This window comes from Mastigoproctus giganteus, chromosome 1 (genome assembly GCF_048544385.1).
Source record: "Mastigoproctus giganteus isolate SK-2022 chromosome 1, ASM4854438v1, whole genome shotgun sequence".
NCBI lineage: Eukaryota > Metazoa > Arthropoda > Arachnida > Uropygi > Thelyphonidae > Mastigoproctus > Mastigoproctus giganteus.
This window is the reverse complement of record NC_143575.1, coordinates 89,239,347-89,263,829: the sequence shown is the minus strand read 5'-3', so window position 1 is coordinate 89,263,829 and position 24,483 is coordinate 89,239,347. Positions and strand designations below refer to the sequence as shown.

The 24,483-nt window shown below is 38.5% G+C and overlaps 1 protein-coding gene across 1 annotated transcript in view; it reads left to right on the top strand.

Annotated features, from left to right (window-relative positions):
- Hmt-1 (ABC transporter ATP-binding protein/permease Hmt-1) overlaps positions 1 to 24,483 on the top strand; it is a 257,181-nt gene that overhangs the window by 152,147 nt on the left and 80,551 nt on the right. Inside the window, exons 14-15 of the mRNA XM_090380934.1 lie at positions 12,893 to 12,954; positions 13,584 to 13,684. Of these exons, the coding sequence (XP_090237060.1) occupies positions 12,893 to 12,954; positions 13,584 to 13,684 (163 nt within the window). The remainder of the gene's footprint in view (positions 1 to 12,892; positions 12,955 to 13,583; positions 13,685 to 24,483) is intronic.

The window sequence follows — 24,483 nt, the reverse complement described above, 5'->3', positions numbered from 1 at the left end:
CTTCGTGAACTTCAGGAAGCTGTAATTCGTGTTTGGAACCATGAGCCATCAGTTGATTATATTCAGAAATTTATCTTGTCAATACATCGATGGTGCGCTGCTGTCATCAGGGCCAGAGGCAGTTCAACTAAATATTAGTTTGCTCCTGGTGAACTTTTCATTTTGTTTTCTATTTAAAATGATAAACTGAAGCAAATTGAGGGCTTCTGGTAACATTTAAGCCATAATTGTTGTGTTTACCAAAACTGTCGTATAAAGGTTGCAAATGCTCATTTTGGAATATTTTGGGACCTGTCAAATATTACTTAGCTTTGCCTTAACTATTAATAAATATCTTTTGTTTATATTTTTATTTGTGATGCTAGTCGTTAATATTAATGACTAGCATCACAAATACCATCGCGAAAAAGAGTTAGAAATGTGAAATTCCTAGGCGATGCACTTTCTTTGAACACCAGTGTGTGTGTGTGTGTGTGTGTGTGTGTGTGTGTGTGTGTGTGTGTGTGTGTATTTATATGAATTATATGGAAAGAAAGAAAAGTAATAAATTGTAGTAAACTGTAATTATTACTTATGGGCCAACACACTTGCTACAGCAATTATGCATTATGACCATAATGTGTATAAAATATGTTGTATAATATTGAGGACAATTCAAGAAGACAATACCAAGATGGATTTAAAGAAATGCAAGGGATAAAGTCAGGTTTGTATATATAAAAATATATATACAAAAAAATTAAAATATATACATAAAACTTATCGTTGTCCAACCACAATCTAGGTGAATTCAACTAGATCCAACCACCCAGACCGAAGGTAAAAAACGACAAGGAGTTCTCTGTTTCTGTAATGATCAATATCTGCTAAGATATATAAATTTAGAGATTAAGTAATTTGAATCTAAACCAATTAAAGGTAGTTAAAAAGTTTTAGAAATAAAAAGAAAGATAATATAAAGTATTGGTGCAAGCACATATTGAACATCGTTGTCCCAACAGAGAATGTAATTTAATAATTAAAATAAGAATAAATGTAAAGTATAAGGCATATCTACCGTATCCAGGACATAATGTAATAATAACAATAGTCATCATGAAAGAAATAACAATCCCTCTATTGAGTTAATATACATGTGGTGACCCCTATGTGATGGATATGGTAAAAATAAATAATTAAATTTATTAAAATAATAATTAAAAATAAATAAATAAACAACTGAAGTTTAACATTGGCAAATGCAAAGTATTGCATATGGGTAGAAGTAACCACAGAGAAGATGTTGAGTTGCTAGAATGAGTACAGAGAAGGCCAACAAGATTAGTGAGGGGAACGAAGGGAACCGAGAAAGGTTTAAGTTCTGCAAATTGCAGCATCTGGAGACTAGGCACCTGCAAGGGCTGATTGAGGCATATAAGACCCTGAATTGTGTGAGCAGGCTTAGTGGTGATGGGATTCTTCCTCAGATTATGAACCTAAGTGGGCATAAATTCAAATTGAGGAAAGACAGTTGTAGAATAGATGTTAGTTGGTAGTTGATTGCTTGAACAAAGTTCCATCTATCGTGGAAGTTGATAGCTTAATTAAATTCAAGGAAGAACTGGACAAACTATTGGAGCGAATGGGTAGGTGAAATGGGAAGTTTTTTTTTTTTTTTTTTTTATGATGCTGTTATAAGCTTGCTTTTTTTTACATCATATGCCTCTACTATTGATAATGCTAGTATTGCATTCAACTTTTCCACACTGAAGTTTGCTGGTTGTTTGGAAAATTGTTTTGCTTATGTCTTACGATTGTATGAGGAAGACAAAATTTGCCTGCATATTTTAACATTTTCAGCTGCATACATGATTTCCATTTCCCAAGAAGCATATTAAGCTGGTGTTTTCAGCCTTTTGAAAGAATTGAACCTTACCTTGAAAGAAAACTTTTTTATTACTGATGGTGCTGCGCATTCACCGTTGTAAATCAAGGCACTCTTGTCAATTTTCTGTTTATGTTCAAAGAAGAAATTGATGGGATCCTTTTAAGAAAACTTGGATGCATATAAAATTTAGAATCAGAGAATCAGAAATCTGAGTCAGAGACGGGATTTGAGTAGTTCAGAAATCCAATCCATATACAAAATATGAAATGCACTGAAGAGATGGAGGCTAAGTTTCTATCAAAAGAGGTAGTTATACTAATGAGTTTTCATTATTTGATTCACTGAAGCTGAAATTTGGCAGGGGAAGTTTGACTTTTGGTTACATGTACAGTCCATGTAGTAGTTTGAACTTGCTCATATAGCTTTAAAATATAGTTAACAAAAGGAAAAAAGAAAAAAAAGTAACTCCATTTTAAAGGAAGAATTTGTAGAGAACAATGAAAGTAGAGCATGGTGTGGTAAAAGTATTTCCAGACTTTACAAGCTAGGAGAAAAAACATTAAAACTGAAAGCTGTATTTCAGATTAATTTGATATTTGTAAAGACAGTTGTTAGGTAGTTATCCTTGATTATAAATATTAGATCTTAAAACATATCTTCTGATTTTTTTTTTTAGTGACATGAATTATTCTGTTTCTTGCTTATAAAATATGGTAATAATGTTTACTTTCTCCACACAGTATTTTGGATTCCTAACATCTTTTAAAATGAAATGGCTGAATGTGGACTTTGACATGAGAAATTCTCCAAATTGGCAAACATCACTACCTCAGAACATTTCATTCTCTTCACTAATTACATAAATATTGCCCTATCAGAAAGTGGGATAGCTTAGGATATGGGATCATTATGCTGCTCAGAATGGTCGTCTTATCCTCACTTGTCATTCAGTACTAGTTTTCTTGGGGTCTATATCAGAGTGGGATTGGTTAATACATTTAGAGTATGTCTTGTTGGGTGAGGGATGGAGAATGGCAAATATATCAATGAGGTGACTTAAATTCGTTTTCTGAAAAATGTATAGTGAAAAAGCCCCGAGGTACAAGAAGTGAACAAATTGATCTAGAGCTCTAACAGATTTCTTATTGGACTGTTATCTATAAGGGTAAAGTTTTACTTGAATAGATCACTCCCACAATTAAAGTGATTGAATTTCAAGGTTAGATACAAATTTTTCTGAAATGACCAGATACCAACTGTTATTTTCTCATTAATTTCTACTTCATTTCACATTTTCATTTCAAAGTTTAATACAGATTTGTGGGCAGTGTTATTAGTATAGTCTTTCTGAATGTTTGAAAACATTAGGCTGAATAAAATACATTCTTAGTATTAGTAATTGCCATATGGTGCAAGGAAGCCTAAGGCTTTATGCTGCACGAGCCACAAAAAAAAAAATTTTAATTATAATAAAATAAAATAAATAATTAATAAAAGAAAAGGAAATCAACAACCTATGCATTTCCTTCTTCCTGTAGGTAACTATCCAGCTGACCTTTGAATTTCCTAAACTGTTAGCCTAAGCTTACCACACATGTAGGTAACTTATTCCAGTAATTTATAACTCTTGGCTAAAATGAAACTCCCTCCAATCCAATCTAAACATCTCCCCCCTCCCCCAACTTGAATTTATGGCCCCTAGTTCTAGAATCATTTGTAACCTTGAAAATTTCATCCTCATTCATTTTACTTTTGCCTCTCAGAGTCTTAAACACCTCAATCAAGTCTTCTCTAGGTGCCTAGTTTCCAAGCTGTGCAACCCACATATTCGAAGTCTTTCCTCATTTGGACGCCCTTTTGCTGCTCTCATCAACTGAGTTACCCATATTTGGACCCTTTAAAGACGTTTGACATCTTTTTTTAGGTGCAGTCTGTATACTTGAACACAGTATTCCAAGTGTGGTCTAACAAAAGCCTTATATAATGGAATTATGGCATCCTTATCTCTACTAGCAAACGTTTGATGAATCATTGATAGGACACTGTGGGCCATCTTTGCAACTTGTCTACAATGCTTGAAGAACTTCGTGTCTGTCTGTGTCATAAACCCCAAGTCCCTTTCTTCCACCATTGACTTTAGTTCAACTCCAAATGTTAGTCCAAATGTTAGTTCCCAGATGTTAGTCCTTGCATTTTGCTGAATTCAATCATAGCTGCCACTTTTCTGACCATTCCTGAAGTCTATCTAGGTCATTCTGAAGAAGCTCTGCTTGGCAGTGATAATTAAACACTCTACTGATCTTGACATCATCTGCAAATTTAGACATCATGCCCTCTATCCCTTCATTAATATCATTTAAAAAAATCAGAAACAGTGGTCCCAATACTGATCCTTGGGTACCTCACTTCTTACATTAACCCAATCTGAAGAATAACCGTTTATCACAACTCTTTGCCTCCTTCCCTGAAGCCATCCTGCTATCCATCTAAGGATTTTCTCTGTGATTCCAACCTATTCCAGCTTATAAAGTAACCACTCATGTGGGACTGAGTTAAATGTTTTGCTGAAATCTAAATAAACAATGTTGAAATTATTTCCTAAATCTAGCTCATGTCAAAATAGCTAACCAGATTAGTTAAACATGATTTTCCCTTTATAAAACCATGCTGTGTATTCTTCAGAATTCCATTTCTATCTAAATGATCCTGAATTCACCCTTGATCATTGCCTCTGTGATTTTCACTACTGCTGAAGTTAGACTGACCAGTTGGTAATTTCCCACTACACTCTAAGAACTGCCTTTATGTATTGGTGATACATGGGCCCTTTACCAATCCAATGGAATCTCTCCCGAGTCGAGCAATGCTCTCATAATTAGTCTTAATGATTAAATGCACTCACTTGCCACCTCCCTTAAAATTATAGGGTGTGTGTGCCATCAACCTGATAGGTGGAACAGGACCAGGGTATGTCTGCCAGGGGCAAAGGTTGATGACGTTGTAGAGCAGATATCATCTTTTAAGGGCACAAAAGGTGATGTACACATTGGCACTAATGATATTAAGAGTAGGAGACCAGCGGAATTACTTAACAAGTACAGGCCACTGTTGAAAAAAAGCCGTGAATTAGAGTAGAATTTGAAAGTGTCTGCATTTCTGCTGCCCAGACACGATAGGAGGGAGTATATGATGAGAGCCTTGTCAATCAAATCTGCCCTGGAGAGATTGTGCAAGGAACAAGGGGTAGAATTTTTCTCAGCCTGGTCTGTGCTTGTTAACAGGAGAGACTGCTTCTACAGGGATGGGATACATTTAAATAGAAAGGGTGCGAGAATATTTGCTGTTGCTATTGAGGCAGTGTTAGGTGGGTCGGAAAACTGCTAGCCTGGGGGGATACGGACTAATAGATTAACAGTAGCCGCTGGCAGAGGTGAAAGTGATTCTTGCACTGCTTCTATTGGAATGAGCAGCAGCCTGGAAAACAAGATGCAGGATATTTCAGAGACTGCTGGGAGTCATTGCAGTACAATAAACACATGAGTTGTGTTAGGGTAGCTAAGAATAGGAACAAGTGCATGTATACTTGCATGTACACCAATGCTAGGAGTTTGGTAAATAAATTTGATGAGTTTGAAGTGCTAGTCAAGACATCAAAGGCAGATATTGTTGGGATATCAGAGACATGGTATCACACAGACATAAGCAGTGCAGAACTGGAATTTGGGGAGTACAATGTGTACAGGAAGGATAGACAGAATAGGAAGGAAGGAGGGGTTAGGCTATTAGTTAAGAAACACATAAAATCCAAGAAAGTGCAGCCAGTCGACATCGCTGGACAGTGTAGTGTCATGTCAGTTTGGTGTGACATAAGCACTGGGAGATCAAAATTGAGAGTAGGAGTGTGTTTTAGGGCTAATGACTCTGATGAGTATAATACAAAACTGTACAGGGAAATAGTGGGCCAGTAAATCAATGAGTCTTATAATGCGGGATTTTGATTTCCTGGATATTGACCGAAATTTGTGGGTTGGTCACTCACACACCAGCAAGGCTGATTTATTGGATGATTGTTTTCTACATCAACATGTTCGTGAGGCACCTAGAGGGAGTAATACTCTTAATCTGATTATCAGTAGTGATTTTTCATGCATTAAGAATCTGCAGATAAAGGAACCACTAGGTGGCAGCAATCAGTGTGCTCAAGTGGTTTGTTCAAAGAGGTAACTACCATCAGGGGTAAATGGAAGGGTTTTTTTTTCGTAAAGGCGACTACAGAGGTCTGAGACAGTTTAAATTTCTACAGTGGGACCAACTGATTATGTTACCAACAGCAAATTCAAAATGGGAAGCATTCAAAGAATTAATCTTGAAGCTACTAGGCTTTACATACCAACTAAGAAATATTGTTTAAGGTTTAGGTCTAAATGGATGTCAGATGAACTAATGAGACATATTGCAGAGAAGAAAAATGCATGGGATACATATAAATTAATGGGTGACATGAAAGCCTATGATAGATATACGCTGGTCTGAAATCAAGTCACAAAGGAGATTAGGCAAGCAAAGGCAGATTATGAGAAATCTTTGGCAAAGGATGCAAAGAAAAACAGCAAAGAGTTCTCTACCTATGTAAACTCTAGAAGGAAAGGATGAATCAGATTGGTCCACTGGATATTGATGATTAAACTGTTGATGATCCTGCTCAGGTGGCGGCGCCTCCGTAGCCAGGTGGGAAGGAGCAACAGTGCGTAGCACACGCTTCTTGATTAGACCGGGGTTCGAGTCCGTCACCACCAAATACGGAGGATGCTGAAAGGTCAGGGAATGACCACCGCATATTCCCGGAGCAATATGGCCTTAGTTGCTAATGCTCCTAAAAAAAAAAAAAAAAACCAAACCAAAACCAGCTCAGGTGGCTAACAAACTAAATGAGTATTTTCCATCTACATTCACACATGAGGAGTTATTCAGGGAGGGGAATGCCAGAGGTGAATTAAACTCTGGCAGTGGGCTAGATGATTTTGTAATAACTGAGAGGAAAGTGAGGAGAAATTGTTGAAGATAAACAAAAAAGGCACCTGAGGTGGATGAGATCTGTCCAGTTATATTAAATGAAGTAAGCAAACCCCTAGCTATAATTATGAGAGCTTCCTTGGACTCAGGGGAGGTACCCATGGACTGGAGATGTGCAAATGTGACCCCAATTCACAAAGGATGATCAAAGGGCGACACAAGTAATTATAGACCTGTTAGTTTAACTTATTTCCAGGAAAATTAATGGAGGCACTGGTTAAAGAAGCACTACAGGATCATCTAGACAAGACTTCAGTTATAGCTCAGACACAGCATAGTTTTGTTAAGGGGAAGTCTTGTCTGATCAATTTGATTGGATACTATGATGTGGTGACATGCAGGGAATAACTTTGATATCATATGTTTGGACCTTAGGAAGGCTTTTGATACTGTTGCACATGGAAGACTGATGCAAAATTGGAGCAGTGTGGCATTGGAGGCAAATTGCTGCTATGGATAAAGGGTTGGTTGAGGGGGAGAAGACAGAGAGTGGTAATCAATGGACACTGCTCTTCGTGGACTAATGTTATTAGTGGGGTCCCTCAGGGTTCAGTGTTGGGTCCATTGTTGTTTTAGGTATATATAAATGATATTGATGATGGTATATCGGGACCAGGCAGAATGCGCTGGTCCTGAAGGAACTAGTAGTTGTTGGTGACTCTATTGTCAGGGAAACGGGGAACATGCTTTGTAAAAAGGATAGGTGGAACAGGACCAGGGTATGTCTGCCAGGGGCAAAGGTTGATGACGTTGTAGAGCGAATATCATCTTTTAAGGGCACAAAAGGTGATATAGTTGTACACGTTGGCACTAATGATATTAAGAGTAGGAGACCGGCAGAATTACTTAACAAGTACAGGTCACTGTTGAACAAAAGCCGAGAATTAGGGTTGAATTTGAAAGTGTCTGCAATTCTGCCCAGACACGATAGGAGGGAGTATATGATGAGAGCCTTGTCGATCAATTCGGCCCTGGAAAGATTGTGCAAGGCTCAAGGGGTAGAATTTTTTTCAGCCTGGACTGTACTTGTTAACAGGCGAGATTGCTTCTACAGGGATGGGATACACTTAAATCGAAAGGGTGCAAGAATATTTGCTGATGCTATCGAGGCAGTGTTAGGTGGGTCGGAAAACTGCTAGCTTGGGGGGAGACAAAGACCAATAGATTGACAGTAGCCACTGGCAGAGGTGAAAGAGATTCTTGCACTGCTTCTATTAGAATGAGCAGAAGCCTGAAAAACAAGATGCATGATATTTCAGAGACTGCTGGGAGCCATTGCGGTACAAGTAAACACATGGGTTGTGTTAGGGTAGCAAAGAATAGAAACAGGTGCAGGTATACTTGCGTGTACACCAATGCTAGGAGTGTAGTAAATAAATTTGATGAATTTGAGGTATTGCTCAAAACATCAAAGGCAGATATTGTTGGGATATCAGAGACGTGGTGTCACACAGATATAAGGGATGCAGAACTGCAATTTGGGGAGTACAACGTCTACAGAAAGGATAGACAGGATAGGAAGGGGGGAGGGGTTATGCTATTAGTTAAGAAACACATAAAAACCAAGGAAGTGAAGCCAGTCGACATCGCTGGACAGTGCAGTGTTGAGTCAGTTTGGTGTGACATAAGCATTGGGAGATCAAAATTGAGAGTAGGAGTGTGCTATAGGCCTAATGACTCTGATGAGTATAATAAGAAACTGTACAGGGAAATAGAGTGGGCCAGTAAATCAGAGAGTCTTATAATGGGAGATTTTAATTTCCCAGATATTGACTGGAATTTGGGGGCTGGTCACTCACACACTAGCAGGGCTTTTGTGGATTTATTGGATGATTGTTTTCTACATCAGCATGTTCGGGAGGCAACTAGAGGGAGTAATACTCTTGATTTGATTATCAGCAGTGATTCTTCATGCATTAAGAATCTGCAGATAAATGAACCACTAGGTGGCAGTGATCACAGTGTGCTGAAGTGGGATTTACTCAAAGAGGTAACTACCATTAAGGGTAAAGGGAAGGGTTATTGCTTCCGTAAAGGCGACTACGATGGACTGAGACAGTATTTAAATTCTATACAGTGGGACCAGCTGATGATGTTACCAACAGCAAATTCAAAATGGGAACCATTCAACGAATTAATCTTGGAAGCTACTAGGCTTTACATACCAACTAAGAAATATTGTTCAAGGTTTAGGCCAAAATGGATGTCAGATGAACTAATGAGGCATATGGCAGAGAAGAAAAATGCATGGGATACTTACAAATTAACACATGACACAGAAGTCTATGATAGATACAAGTTGATATGCAACCAAGTTACAAAGGAGGTTAGGCAGGCGAAGGCAGATTACGAGAAATCCTTGGCAAGGGATGCAAAGAAAAACAGCAAAGAGTTCTTTACTTATGTAAACTCTAGAAGGAAGGGGATGAATCAGATTGGTCCACTTGATATTGATGGGTCAACTGTTGATGATCCTGCTCAGGTAGCTAACAAACTAAATGAATATTTTGCATCGACATTCACACATGAGGAGTTATTCAGCGAGGGGAATGCCAGAGGTGTATTCAACTCTAGCAGTAAGCTGCAGAATCTTGAAATAACTGGGAGTAAAGTGGAGGAGAAACTGTTGAAGATAAACACAAGAAAGGCACCTGGGGTGGATGGGATCTATCCAGTTATATTAAAGGAGGCAGCAAAGGAAGTAAGCAAACCCTTAGCCATAATTATAAATAAAATAAAATAAATAAATAAATTTTCTGTTTATACTCCGGGACGACCAAACGGTCAGAGGAGTTCACAAGATAGACAGAATACAAGAAACAGCACCGTATTCAGTAGTCACGGGCTTGAACCCCGGTCACTCAAGGCACGTGTACTTATGCACCCGCGCGCCTGACCACCAGGCTACGGCGGCCTCTATGAGAGCTTCCTTGGATTCAGGGGAGGTACCCATAGACTGGAAATGTGCAAATGTGACCCCAATTCACAAAGGAGGATCAAAGGCTGACACAAGTAATTATAGACCTGTGAGCTTAACTTCTGTTCCAGGAAAATTAATGGAGGCACTGGTTAAAGAAGCACTGCAGGATCATTTAGACAAGACTTCAGTTATAGCTCGGACACAGCATGGTTTTGTTAAGGGGAAGTCTTGCCTGACCAATTTGATTGGATACTATGATGCAGTCACAAAAGAACTGGATGCAGGGAATAGCTTTGATATTATATACTTGGATCTTAGAAAGGCTTTTGATACTGTTGCACATGGAAGACTGCTACACAAATTGGAGCAGTGTGACATTGGAGGCAAATTGCTGCTATGGATAAAGGGGTGGTTGAGGGGGAGAAGACAGAGAGTGGTAATCAATGGACACTGCTCATCGTGGACTAATGTTATTAGTGGAGTCCCTCAGGGCTCAGTGTTGGGTCCATTATTGTTTTCTGTATTTATAAATGATATTGATGATGGTATATCAAGCTTAATGTCCAAGTTTGCAGACGATACAAAGGTTGGCAGGGTTGTCAAGGACACTACTGACACTATGCTGCTGCAACAGGATTTGGAAAGGTTGAGCAGATGGGCTGAGAGGTGGCAAATGAAGTTTAACATTGACAAATGTAAAGTACTACATATGGGAAACAGCAACCCCAGAGCAACGTGTCAACTCTGTGGTACTACACTGACAGTGGTAGAGAATGAAAGGAACTTGGGGGTGGTTGTGCAGGCAGATATGAAGTTCTCTGACAGTGCAGACGGGCTGCAAGAGTAACTCATGGAGTATTGTCAATGATATATAGGAATTTTTCCAGCAGCGATAAGGAGGTGATTATTCCCTTGTATAAGGCAATGGTCAGGCCACACCTAGAGTACTGTATACAGGTCTGGAGGCCTCATTTCAAGAAGGATGTAGAGCTGCTGGAACGAGTACAGAGAAGGGCAACAAGATTAGTGAATGGAACAAACGGGTGCTCTTATGAAGAAAGGCTTAAGTTTTGCAAATTACAGTGTCTGGAGACTAGGCACCAGCGAGGTGATCTGATAGAGGTGTATAAAGCCTTGAATGGTTTGAGCATGCTCAATGCTGATGGGATTCTTCCTCTTGCTCAGAATAATCACCTGAGAGGGCATAAATTCAAATTGAGGAAAGACAGATGTAGGATAGACGTGCGGAAATTTGCCTTTAGCCAGCGGGTGGTTGGTTGGTGGAACAGACTTCCATCCCTTGTAGTGGAGGTTGATAGCCTAAATAAGTTTAAGGCTCAGCTGGACAGGTATTTTGAACGAACAGAGGGGTGAAGTGGAAGTGGGTTTTTTTTTTTTTTTTTGGCTGATGCTGCATAAGCTTGCTTTCTTGCATCAAATGCCTCTACTAATGCTAATGCCAGGCTTAATGTCCAAATTTGCAGGCGATACGAAGGTTGGCAGGGTTTTAAGGACACTAATGACAGTACATTGTTGCAACAGGATCTAGAAAAGTTAAGCAGATGGGCTGAGAGGTGGCAAATGAAGTTTAGATTGACAAATGTAAAGTACTACATATGGGAAGCAGTAACCCCAGAGTAACATATCAACTCTGTGGTACTACACAGACAGCAGTAGAGAATGAAAAGGACCTGGGGGTAATTGTGCAGGCAGATATGAAGTTTTCTGAGCATTGCAGACAGTCTGCAAGAGTAGCTCATGGTGGTGTCTTGTCAATGATATACAGGAATTTTTCTAGCAGGGATAAGGAGGTGATTATTCCCTTGTATAAGGCAATGATCAGGCCACACCTTGAGTACTGTATACAGGTCTGAAGGCCTCATTTTAAGAAGGATGTAGAGCTGTTGGAATGAGTACAGAGAAGGGCAGCAAGATTATTGAATGGAACAAAGGGTTGCTCTTATGAAGAAAGGCTTAATTTTTGCAGATTACAGTGTCTGGAGACTAGGCACCTGTGAGGTGATCTGATTGAGGTGTATAAAGCCTTGAATTGTTTGATCATGCTCAATGCTGATGGGATTCTTCCTCTTGCTCAGAATAATCACTCGAGAGGGCATAAATTCAAATTGAGGAAAGACGGTTGTAGAATGTTGCCTTTAGCCAGCGGGTAGTTGATTGGTAGAACAGCCTTCCGTCTTTTGTTGTGGAAGTTGATAGTCTAAATAAATTTAAGGCTGAGCTGGACAGGTATTTGGAACGAATGGAGGGGTGAAATATTTTTCACCAAAAAAAAAATTTTTTTTTTTTTTTTTTTTTCTGCCTGATGCTGCATAAGCTTGTTTTCTTGCATCGTATGCCTCCACTGATGCTAATTCTAATAGTTACTTACAGGAGGAGGGAAATGCATAGGTTGTCTATTTCCTTTTCTTTTATTATTTATTTCATTTAATATTGTTATTATTATTTTTCTCTTTTTTTTTTTTTTTGGCTGGTGCAACATAAGCCTTAGGGTTCCTTGCACAATATGGCCATTACTAATACTAACATAATACTAATACTAACCGCAAGAGCATTGCTTTCTTGTAGGCTCGAAAGATTTTTCATTAAATAATCATGTGAAATTTTGGTATCATTAATTACATATTTTTAAACTTCCCTCCCATAATTTCTCATTGACTTAAAGGGTTTTTCTTCTGTAAATATCGATGAAAAATAACTGTTGAGTTAATTTGTAACTTCAGCTGTGGTATCTAATACTATCCCACGTCCATTACATAAGGGTCCGATCTGGTTTGTCCTTCTCTTCTTTGCATTTATATACTGTATGTGAAGAATTCCTTATCCCCCCCCCTCTTTGCTAGCAATTTCTCTTAATCTGCCTTTACCAACCTAACCTCTTCTCTGACACTATTACAGATCAGTAATTTGAATGTAATGTTTATTTTATAAAATATTTTGTGAAAGTCAGAAATATGTGTTGTTTTATTTCTTACTTGTGACAGTTAATTGATGAAATTACTTTTCCTGTTTAGGAGACAAGTTCTGAAGAATATATCTTTTATTGTCCCTTCAGGCAGTACAGTGGCTCTTGTAGGTATCATCCTTTTTCATGATTGCTTAAAGAAAGTCTGTAGCTAATCTCATTGAAATTTGGTGATATTTATAATGCTTTTAAACCTTTATGTTTTTACCAGTTATGTTTTTTGGATTGTGCAATTCATAATGATTTTTGAAGAGTCAGATTGAGGAAAACATTTTGAGTGCAAATACTGATCCTATAGAATTGAAGCAAAAATGATCTTGGAAGGAAAAAAAAAAATGCTTGCCAGTATCTTTAGCAGTTTTAAAGATGGAAAGCTTTGTTGATCTGTGGAAGATATGTTGAAAGTGTATTATGATTTTTTTAAATTACTACATCAAATTTATACTTTAAAAGGTCAGATAAAGTTTAACATAACATGGGTAATTTTTCATTTTCCATAAAATTGGTCAGCGCTATGAGATTTTTAAAAGCTCTGTTTGAACTGCAGTGCATTTGAATTTATCAAAACACACATTTCCTTTAAATGAAACAAAAAAAAAAAAAAAAAAAAAATTTTTTTTTGTTTTTTTTTTTTTTGTTCACTGTATAAAGTATTGTTAGCAAAATATCATTCTTGTATAATTTTTTTTTTTTTTTTTTTTATAATTATAGGTAGGTCCTTTTTTTGTTATTATAGGTAGGTCCTTCCGGAAGTGGTAAAAGCACAATAATGCGTATCTTATTCCGGTTGTATGATATCCAGTCAGGAGAGATATTTATAGATGGACAAAATATAGCAAAGGTATCATTATCTTAAAACAAACCCGTTTTTATTTTTTAGAGGTTAAATATTTTTTATAGTATGTTTCTAATGTGAATGAATTGAAAATACAGGGCAGGCTACCGACTATGCTACAAAGTGAGTTATTTCACAATAAAGTTAAATATATTACTACAGTAAGAGGAATCAAGTACAAAATGGAAAATCAGTTTGAAGATTTTCATACTATTTATTGAAATTGACTAGCTTGATATGTTCACGTTAATCTGAGCACAGCATATTGTGCCAGAACGCTGTTTATTGTAGCAGATAGTGTTTCTTTGCAAATTCCACTAATTACATAACAAATTCTTACTTTTTTTTGTAATATATCTATAGTTATATAGGTATGTTATGGCTATAATATAATTTATAATATATCTAAAAAAGGAAATCAGGTGTAGTCAAATTAAGTGATAGGATTTGAAAGGGAATTGGATGATTTCTTGAAATTCAGCTTGTCACAACTTTTTTGCACAATAAATTTTTATACTTTATCTTGCTCAGTGTATGTAAACCTTATAGGAACTCTTTCTGCATATTTTTAGGTATTGATTTGCATGCACTCTTACAATTTATCTTTCTCTTTAAAAAAATGACTGAATACATTGGGAAGACATAGCACACCACACAGTGATCGAGATGTATTTCTTTCTGCAACTCATCTGTGGTAATTCTTTTTAACTTAGCCATTTCAGTTAAAAGACCTCAGTATCCAAGCAGTACTGTTCCAAGCAATTTTCCTGTATGATTTAGATAGTGTTGTTTCTTAGCAAATAAGTTATATTTCTTTTGACTTTTTTCTGATTACTTTATTCTGAGTTGCTCTGCACTTAAAAAGATTTAAAATAAGTGATTTTGACACAAATGTTGTATTGTAATTATTAACTTGTGGTGTAAAGCTCACAGTGGTAATTGTAATGTTCTTATTATAGTAAATAAGTAGTTTGATGGTTCTAATCACATAGGTTGGCATATTTTTCTGTTTAAAACTAAGAAATCAGGAAGGCAGTAGTGTTATTTAAAAGGTACCAGTGTTAGCACATACTACGTTAGCACACAACTACATACTATGCATTGTTAATTAAATTGTATATAAATGGAAATCATGATGCAGACTAGAGCTGCGAAGAAAAGATCACAGACTAGCGAGAGTGCTGTGACTCAGGGGAGAAACGAAGGGGGCGATTCTCCAACACGTCAGTCTCAAAAAATGTATGAAATATGAAATGTTTGCTGAACTTTCTAAAACCGGACATTATCTAGCCAAGAAGTATGTCTTTGTGTGTGTGCTAGATGCACAGAGTGTCAAGAAATTAGGCGCCTACTCAGCATTCTGATGGGCATCTATGAGAGCTTGAGGTGTAGGGTAAATGCCCTCAAATAAATTAATATGAGGGGCCCATCAAGCTCTCAGCTGCCCAGCTCAGCGGCAGAGCTCACAGAGGCAATCTCCAAAGCAGAATGTGCTGGTCCCAAAGGAACTAGTTATTGTTGGTGACTATTGTCACCAACAATAACTAGGGAGATGGGGAATATACTATGCAAGAAGGATAGGTGGAACAGGACCAGGGTATTTCTTTGCGACCAGGGTATTTTTTTTGTCAGGGGCAAAAGTTGATGACGTTGCAGAGCAGATATCATCTTTTAAGGGCACAAAAGGTGATATTATTGTACACAGAACTAATGACATTGAGTAAGAGATCTGAAGATTTACTCAACAAGTACAAGTCAATGTTGAGAGCCTTGTTGATCAATTCGCCCCTGGAGAAATTGTGCAAGGCTCAAGGGGTAGAATTTTTTTCAGTGTGGTCTGTGTTTGTTGACAGGAGAGACTGCTTCTACAGGGATGGGGTACACTTAAATAGAAAGGGTGCAAGAATATTTGCTGATGCTATCGAGGCAGTGCTAGGTGGGTTGGAAAACTGCTAGCTTGAGGAGATACACAGATTAAAAGGTTAACAGTGGCCGCAGCAGCAGAGGCAGAAGTGATTCTTGCACTTCTTCTATTAGAATGAGCAGCAACCTGGAAAGCAGGGCAGTGGAGATTTCCAGGACTGCTGGGAGTCATAGTGGGACAAATAAATACATGGGCTGTGTTAGGGTAACTAAGAGTAGAAAATTTGATGAGCTTGAATTACTAGTCAAGACATCAAAGGCAGATATTGTTGGGATATCAGACGTGGTGTCACACAGACATAAGCAGTTCAGAATTGGAATTTGGGTAGTACAATGTGTACAGAAAGGATAGACAGGACAGGAAGGGAGGAGAGGTTATGCTGTTAGTTAGGAAACACACATAAAATCTAAGGAAGTGCATCCAATTGATGTTGGTGGACAATGCAATGTAATGTTGAGTCTGTTTGGTGTGACATAAGTACTGGGAAAGGAAAAATGAGAGTAGGTGTGTGTGTTTTAGGCCTAATGAATCTGATGAGTATAATGAGCAACAATTGTGCAGAGAAATAGAGTGGACCAGTAAATCAGAATGTCTTATGGGAGATTTTAACTTTCCAGATATTGACTGGAACTTGTGAATTGGTTACTCGCACACTAGCAAGACTTTTGTGGATTTGTATACTCTTGATCTGATTATCAGCAGTGATTATTCATTCATTAAGAATTTGCAGATAAAGGAACCACTGGGTGATAGTGATCACAATGTACTAATGTGGGAATTACTTAGAGATGTGACTACCATCAAGGCTTAAGAGAAGGGCTTTTGCTTTTTTGTAAAGGTGACTACAGGGGTCTCAGACAGTTTTTAAATTCTATACAGTGGGATCAACTGATAATGCTACCAACATTGAATTCTAAATGGGAAGCTATCAGGGTCTTAATTTTGGAGGCTACTAGGCTTTTCATTCCCACTAAGAAATACTGTTCAAGGTTTAGGCCTAAATGGATGTTAGATGAATTAATGAGGCTTGTGGCAGAGAAGAAAAATGTATGGGATGCATATAAAGTATCGGGTGACACAGAGGCCTATGGCATATATAAACTAGTCTGTAATCAAGGCACAAAGAAGGTTAGGCAGGCGTAGGCAGATTATGAGAAATCCTTGGCAAAGGATGCAAAGAAAAACCGCAAAGATTTCTTTACTTATGTAAACGCTAGAAGGAAAGAGATGAATCAGATTGGAACACTTAACATATATGGGTTGACTGTTGATGATCATGCTCAGGTAGCTGATAAACTGAATGAGTATTTTGCATCAACATTCACACATGAAGAGTTATTCAATGAGGGTGCTAGAAGGTTATCAAATTCTATCAGGGAGCTAAGTGATATTGTAATAACTGAGAGCAAAATATCGAAGAAATTGTTGAAGTTAAACATAAAAAAGGCACCTGGGGCAGACGGAATCTATCCAGTTATATTAAAGGAGGCAGCAAAGGAAGTATACAAACCTTTAGCCATAATTATGAGAGCTTCCTTGGACTCGGGGGAGGTCCCCATGGACTGGAGGTGTGGAAATGTATCACCAATTCACAAAGGGGGTTCAAAAGGTGACACAGGTAACTGTAGACCTGTTAGTTTAACTTGAGTTCTGGGGAAAATAATGGAATCACTGGTTAAAGAAGCATTGCAGGATCATTTAGACAAGTCTGCAGTAATAGTTAAGACACAGCATGGGTTTGTTAAAGGGAGGTCTTGTCTGACCAATTTGATTGGATACTATAATGTGGTCACAAAGGAACTGAATGCCAAAAATAATTTTGATATCATATACTTAGATTTCAGGAAAGCTTTTGATACTGTTGCACATGGAAGACTGCTGTACAAATTGGAGAGGTATAGCATTAAGGGTAAGTTGCAACAATGGATAAAGGTATGGTTGAGTGGGAGATGACAGAGTGGTAATCAATGGACACTGCTCTTCAAGGACAAATTTTATTAGTGGAGGTCCCCAGGGTTAGGTTTTAGACCCATTGTTGTTTTGTATATTTATCAGTGATATTGATGAAGGTATATCAGGTTTAATGTCCAAGTTTGCAGATGATACAAAGGTTGGAAGGGTTGTTAACCACAGTAAAGACAGTATGCTACTCCAACTGGATCTAGATAAGTTGGGCAAATGGGCTGAAAAGTGGCAACTGAAGTTTAACATTGACAAATGCAAAGTACTGCATATGGGTAGCAATAACTGAAGAGAAATGTACCAACTGTGTGGTACTATACTCAGGGAAGTGGAATGTGAAAAAGACCTGGGGTAATTGTGCAGTCAAATATGAAATTTGTTAAGCAGTGCAGAGGGGCTGCTTGGGCAGGTCATGGAGTCTTGTCAATGATATATAGGAAGTTTGCTAGCAAGGACAGGGAGGTGATTATCCATTATAGAAGGTATTGGTCAGGCCACACCTTGAGTATTGTGTACAGGTCTGGAGGCCTCATTTTAGGAAGGATGTAGAGTTGCTAGAACTAGTACAAAGAAGGTTCTGCAAATTGCAGCTTCTGGAGAGTAGGCACCTGCGAGGTGGTCTGATTGAGGTGTATAAAGCCTTGAATGGGTTGAGCCAGCTGAATGCTAATTGGAATCTTCCTCTTGCTCAGATTAAGAACCTGAGGGGACACGGATTCAAATTGAGGAAAGACAGTTGTAGAATAGATGTGTGTAAATTTGCCTTTAGCCAGCGAGTAGTTGATTGGTGGAACAACTTCCATCTTTAGTTGTTGAAGTTGATAGCCTAAATAAATTTAAGCCCGAGCTGCTTGGACAGTCATTTGGAACGAATGGAGGGGTGAAATGGGAGGTTTTTTTTTTTTTTTTTTTTGGCTGATGCTGCAAAAGCTTGCCTTCTTGCATCGTATGCCTCTATTAATGCCAAAGCTAAAACGAATTGATAAACTATAATGGTATATTATAAACTATAAACTATAAAAGTATATATGTTATAAGGTAACATAATATAAAATAGTGTAGTTTGTACTGCTGTCATATAAAAGGGATTAGTGTAGTGTTATTATTTTTGTTTCTCTTAGTTTTGTGCGGTGTTTTTAAATTAAATTTTGAGTAAAATCAAGCGTCACACTGAAGCAGAAAATCAGTGGTCTCAAAATAGCTATAGTTCTCTAGTTTGGGTGAGTACTTCCAAGGGCAGTTCTGCAAATCAGGTCTATGGTTTATGCATTACTTGTTCTCTTTTTGTGAAGTTATTTTTAGCATGACATGATTGTCATGCTAAAAATAAGAGATGCTTTAACAATAAATCAGCTCATACACCAACCATAAGAATAAGTATTTTACTGTAACTAAAATATTTACAAATTAAAATAAAATAAAATAAATATTTACAAAAACTGCTATTATATTAAATTAAATTATGTACATGTGAAAAACATTAAAACTGTGATAAAATCCTTGCGATAAAATACACTAAAATAAACCAGATTAAAAGCGATAAAAACTCTGGAGCTTTCGGAAGCATCGGCTTCCTTCCTCAGCAGTAACAAAACTTCCTGCAGCATATCCATATATAACAGGCTCACGGTACTTATACATGTGGTGCAGTCGGTGCATGGGCTGAACTGGAAGTGGAAACAGCTCAGGAACGTGTCAAGCAAAACCATTCATCCGTACTTAGGATGATAGTTTCGAAGAGAGGATGCATAACCATACCTCTGTCCCTATTCATAATATTGTGGTCGGATGAGCAGATTCGTAGGCTCTCAAGCCATTTACGGTTCCAGAACCCATGCGCTCGATCCACAATAACCGCATCCTCTGGGGAGATGTGATGCTGCTTCTCCCAAAAATGTTCAGCCACAGCAGACTTATTGTAATCAGCGGTTTTTATAGCATTTGCATGCTTCCCCAGACGATCCTTGAGCCGTCGTTTTGTCTTGCCCACATAACATTCCCCACAATCTGGGCATTTGATCCTGTATACTACTCCACTACTCAGGTCCTTTGCTATTGGGTCTTTTACCTGAGACAACACTGTGTGCAACCTCCGCCCGGGAAGCTGCACACAACGTGTTTTATAACCCTGCAGAACTCTAGCAAGATGCTCAGTAAGGCCCGGATAGTAAGGAATGTATGCGGTAGCCACAGGAACAAATGGTTCCTGACGGTTGGACTCTATTCCTCTACTAAACCTGTCTATGATCCTCTGGGGGTATCCGCATTTTCTAAGGTCTGCTGTGTGCGTAGCACACGCTTCTTGATTAGACCAGCGTTCGAGCCCGTCGCCACCCAATACAGAGGATGTGGAAAGGTCAGGGAATGACCACCGCATATCCCGGAGCAATATCTCCTTAGTTGCTAATGCTCCTAAAAACCAAATAACTAATTAACTAACTAAGGTCTGCTGTGACTCGTCTAATTTCACATTCTTTGTCCTCAGAGGTAGTGCAGTGTGACCCTGCTCTATCTAGTAGAGCTTTCACTACACTATTCTTATGCTGCCCAGCTTGTGCTGAACTATAATGGGTGTACTGGCTTCTGCACATAGGTTTTTTAAACACTGAAGTTTTAAGCCTAGGGCCTATCCTAGAGACCAGTACATCCAAGAAAGGAAGGGTACCTCCTGTCTCCACCTCTGAGGTAAACTGTATAAATCGGGAGAAGGTATTAAGCCAATGGAGTAATGGAGTGCATCATCCTGTCTCCCTTTCTGGACCACGGTGAAGGTATCGTCAACATACCTTTTCCATTTCTTTATGGGAAACTGACATCCACCAAAACCCTGTCCTCTAACTCCTCCATGTCCTCTAACTCCTCCACGATGGTGCTAATAGGAGATTGAACCTGTTTGTACATAACACCTTGGTATACCATAGTGGTGCTGGCCAGACAGAGTTCCACACCAGAACAAATATCCTCTACATTTAAAAGTGATCTATTACCCAAAGAGACATCATTACTCAAAGATTTTCTAACACAATATATTCCATGTTTAATTGGAATGCATTTTAGTGGATGTCAGTTTCCCATAAAGAAATGGAAAAGGTGTGTTGATGATACCTTCACCGTGGTCCAGAAGGGGGGGAGAGAGGATGATGCGCTCCATTGGCCTAATAGCTTCTCCCAGTTTATACAGTTTACCTCAGAGGTGGAGACAGGAGGTACCCTTCCTTTCTTAGAGTACTGGTCTAGGCTTAAAACTTCAGTGTTTAAAAAACCTATGTGCAGAGGCCAGTACACCATTATAGTTCAGCACAAGCTGGGCAGCATAAGAATAGTGTAGCGAAAGCTCTACTAGATAGAGCAGGGTCACACTGCACTACCTCTGAGGACAAAGAATGTGAAATTAGATGAGTCACAGCAGACCTTAGAAAATGCGGATACCCCCAGAGGATCATAGACAGGTTTAGTAGAGGAATAGAGTCCAACCGTCAGGAACCATTTGCTCCTGTGGCTACCGCATACATTCCTTACTATCCGGGCTTTACTGAGCATCTTGCTAGAGTTTTGCGGGGTTATAAAACACGCTGTGTGCAGCTTCCCGGGCGGAGATTGCACACAGTGTTGTCTCAGGTAAAAGACCCAATAGCAAAGGACCTGAGTAGTGGAGTAGTATACAGGATAAAATGCCCAGATTGTGGGGAATGTTATGTGGGCAAGACAAAACGACGGCTCAAGGATCGTCTGGGGGAGCATGCAAATGCTATAAAAACCGCTGATTACAATAAGTCTGCTGTGGCCGAACATTTTTGGGAGAAGCAGCATCAAATCTCCCCAGAGGATGCGGTTATTGTGGATCGAGCGCATGGGTTCTGGAACCGCAAATGGCTCGAGAGCCTATGAATCTGTTCATCCGACCACAATATTATGAATAGGGACAGAGGTATGTTTATGCATCCTCTGTTTGTAACTATCATCCTAAGTACAGATGAATGGTTTTGCTTGACACGTTCCTGAGCTGTTTCCACTTCCAGTTCAGACCATGCACCGACTGCACCACGTGTATAAGTACCGTGAGCCTGTTATATATGGATGTGCTGCAGGAAGTTTTATTACTGCTGAGGAAGGAAGCCGATGCTTCCGAAAGCTCCAGAGTTTTTATCGCTTTTAATCCGGTTTATTTTAGTGTATTTTATCGCAAGGATTTTATCACAGTTTTAATGTTTTTCACATGTACATAATTTAATATAATAGCAGTTTTTGTAAATTTTTATTTTATTTTAATTTGTAAATATTTTAGTTACAGTAAAATACTTATTCTTATGGTTGGTGTATGAGCTGATTTATTGCTAAAATATGAATTTGCTCAACCTCAGAGGGGCCTTGTTCAGGATATTGGAGATGCTTTTGTGTGTGTGTTTATTGCAAAGAGCATGAAGAGGTTGAGCACAAATTCAACATTCTGTTGGAGGCTTGAAGAATAGGGTTGATACCCTCGAAGGATTACAATAGAAGGACCTATCAAGCACTCAGCTGCCTAACCCAACAACTCTTGGTCCCATCGGAAGTAGATACAGTTGGTGACTTGATTATCAGGGAAGCAAGGTATACATTGTGCAAAAAAGGACAGGTGGAATAGTATTAGCATTGGTAGAGGCATTTGATGCAAGAAAGCAAGCTTATGCAGCATCAGCCAAAAAAAAAAAAATAAATAAATAAAGTAAAATAAATAAATAAAAAAATAACCACTTCCACCTCACCCCTCTGTTCGTTCGAAATACCTGTCCAGCTGAGCCTTAAACTTATTTAGGCTATCAACTTCCACGACAAGGGATGGAAATCTGTTCCACCTACCAACCACCCACTGGCTAAAGGCAAATTTCCGCACATCTATCCTACATCTGTCTTTCCTCAATTTGAATTTATGCCCTCTCAGGTGATTATTCTGAGCAAGAGGAAGAATCCCATCAGCATTGAGCATGCTCAAACCATTCAAGGCTTTGTACACCTCTATCAGATCACCTCGCTGGTGCCTAGTTTCCAGACACTGTAATTCGCAAAACTTAAGCCTTTCTTCATAAGAGCACCCCTTTGTTTCATTCACTAATCTTGTTGCCCTTCTCTGTACTCGTTCCAGCAGCTCTACATCCTTCTTGAACTGGGGTATGCCTTCTATGGGCTAAAGGTATGAAGTTGTAGAATAGCTATTATCTTTTATCAGCAAAAACATGATATTGTTGTAAATTTTGTTATTAATGATATTAAAAGTAGGAGTTCTCAGGATTTAATTAACAAATATAGAGTAGTGTTAAGGAAAAGTTGAGAGTTAGGATCAAAATTGAAAGCATCTACAATCCTGCCCAGGCACAATAGGAGGGTGTACATGAGAGCCTTGTCAATCAGATTGACCATGGAGAGACTGTGCAAGGCTAATGGTGTATATTTTTCCTAGTGTGGTCTGTGTTAGTTGAGAAGAGTGTTTTTACAGGGATGGTATATGCTTAAATAGAAGGGAGTGCAAGATTATTTGCTGATGCTATTGAGAAAGTGTTAGGTGGGTTGAAAAACTGCTGGTGGGGTGGGGAGAAACACTAACTAATAGATTAACAGCAGCCACATGCAGAGATGTAAGTGATTCGTGCACTGTTTCTATTGGAACATGTAGCAGCCTGGAAAATAAGGTGTTGGCAGTTTCAAGGCCTGTTGGGATTCTTCATGGAACATGCAAAAATATGGGCATGTTGGGGTTACTAAGAGTGAAAACAGGTGCATGTATACTTGCTTGTACATCAATGCTAGAAGCATATTAAGTAAATTTGGAGTAGTGGCCAAGTCATCAAATGCAGACATCGTGGGGTTATTGGAGACGAGGTGTCACTCAGGTATTAAGGGATTCAGAATGTGAATATGTTGAGTACAATTTGTATACAGAAAGAACATACAGACAGGAGGGGGAGGGTTATCTGTTAGTTAAGAATTGCGTAAAATCTAAGGCTGCGCATCCGGTTGACATGGATAGCCAGTGCAATGTGGAATCAGTCTTGTGTGACATAAGCATTGGGAAAACAAAAGCAAGAGTAGGAGTGTATTATAGGTCTAATGACTGTGATGCATGTAAAGGCCAGCTATTACAGACATCAGAAGATCTTATTAGAAGGGATTTTAACTTTCCAGTTATTGACTGCAACTGTTGGATTGGTCACTCTCACAATAGCAAGAGCTTGTGGATTTATTGGATGAATGTTTAATATACCTCCATGTTAGACTGGCGATGAGATAAAGCAGTACTCTTAATCTGATTATGAGCAGTGATCTTTCATGCATTAAGAATTTTCAGATAAAAGACTCACTAGGTGGCAGCAATCATATGCTGATGTGAGATTTACTTAAAGATGTAACTACTGTCAAGGGCAAAAGGGAACAGCTTTTGCTTTCATAAAGGTGACTACAGTGTTCCCAGACAGTTTTTAAATTCTTTTTCAGTGGGTCCAGTTGATGAAGTTACCAACAGCAAATTGTAAATTGGAAGCATTCAGGGATGTAATTGTAGAAGCTACTAGGCTTTTGCGTACCAGTTAAGACATTACCTGGTAATTTAAATTGATAAGGTTCATCGTGGCTTAGACCTTAATGGATGTCACCTTTACTAATTAGACTTGGGGAACCTCATGTATCACCTGATAATTTTTATGCATAAAAGATGCATAAAAATTATCAGGTGATACATAAATTTATATTAGATGTAAACTAGTGTGCAATCAAGTAAAAATATGAAGTTTAGACAAGCCAAAACTGATTACGAGAAGTCTCTCTGGCAAAGACTTTACTTACGTAAACACTAGAAGAAAAGGGTTGAATCACATTGGTCCATTAGATAATGAATGATTTAACTGTTGATGAACCTTCTCAGGTTGCTGACCGATTGAATAGGTAT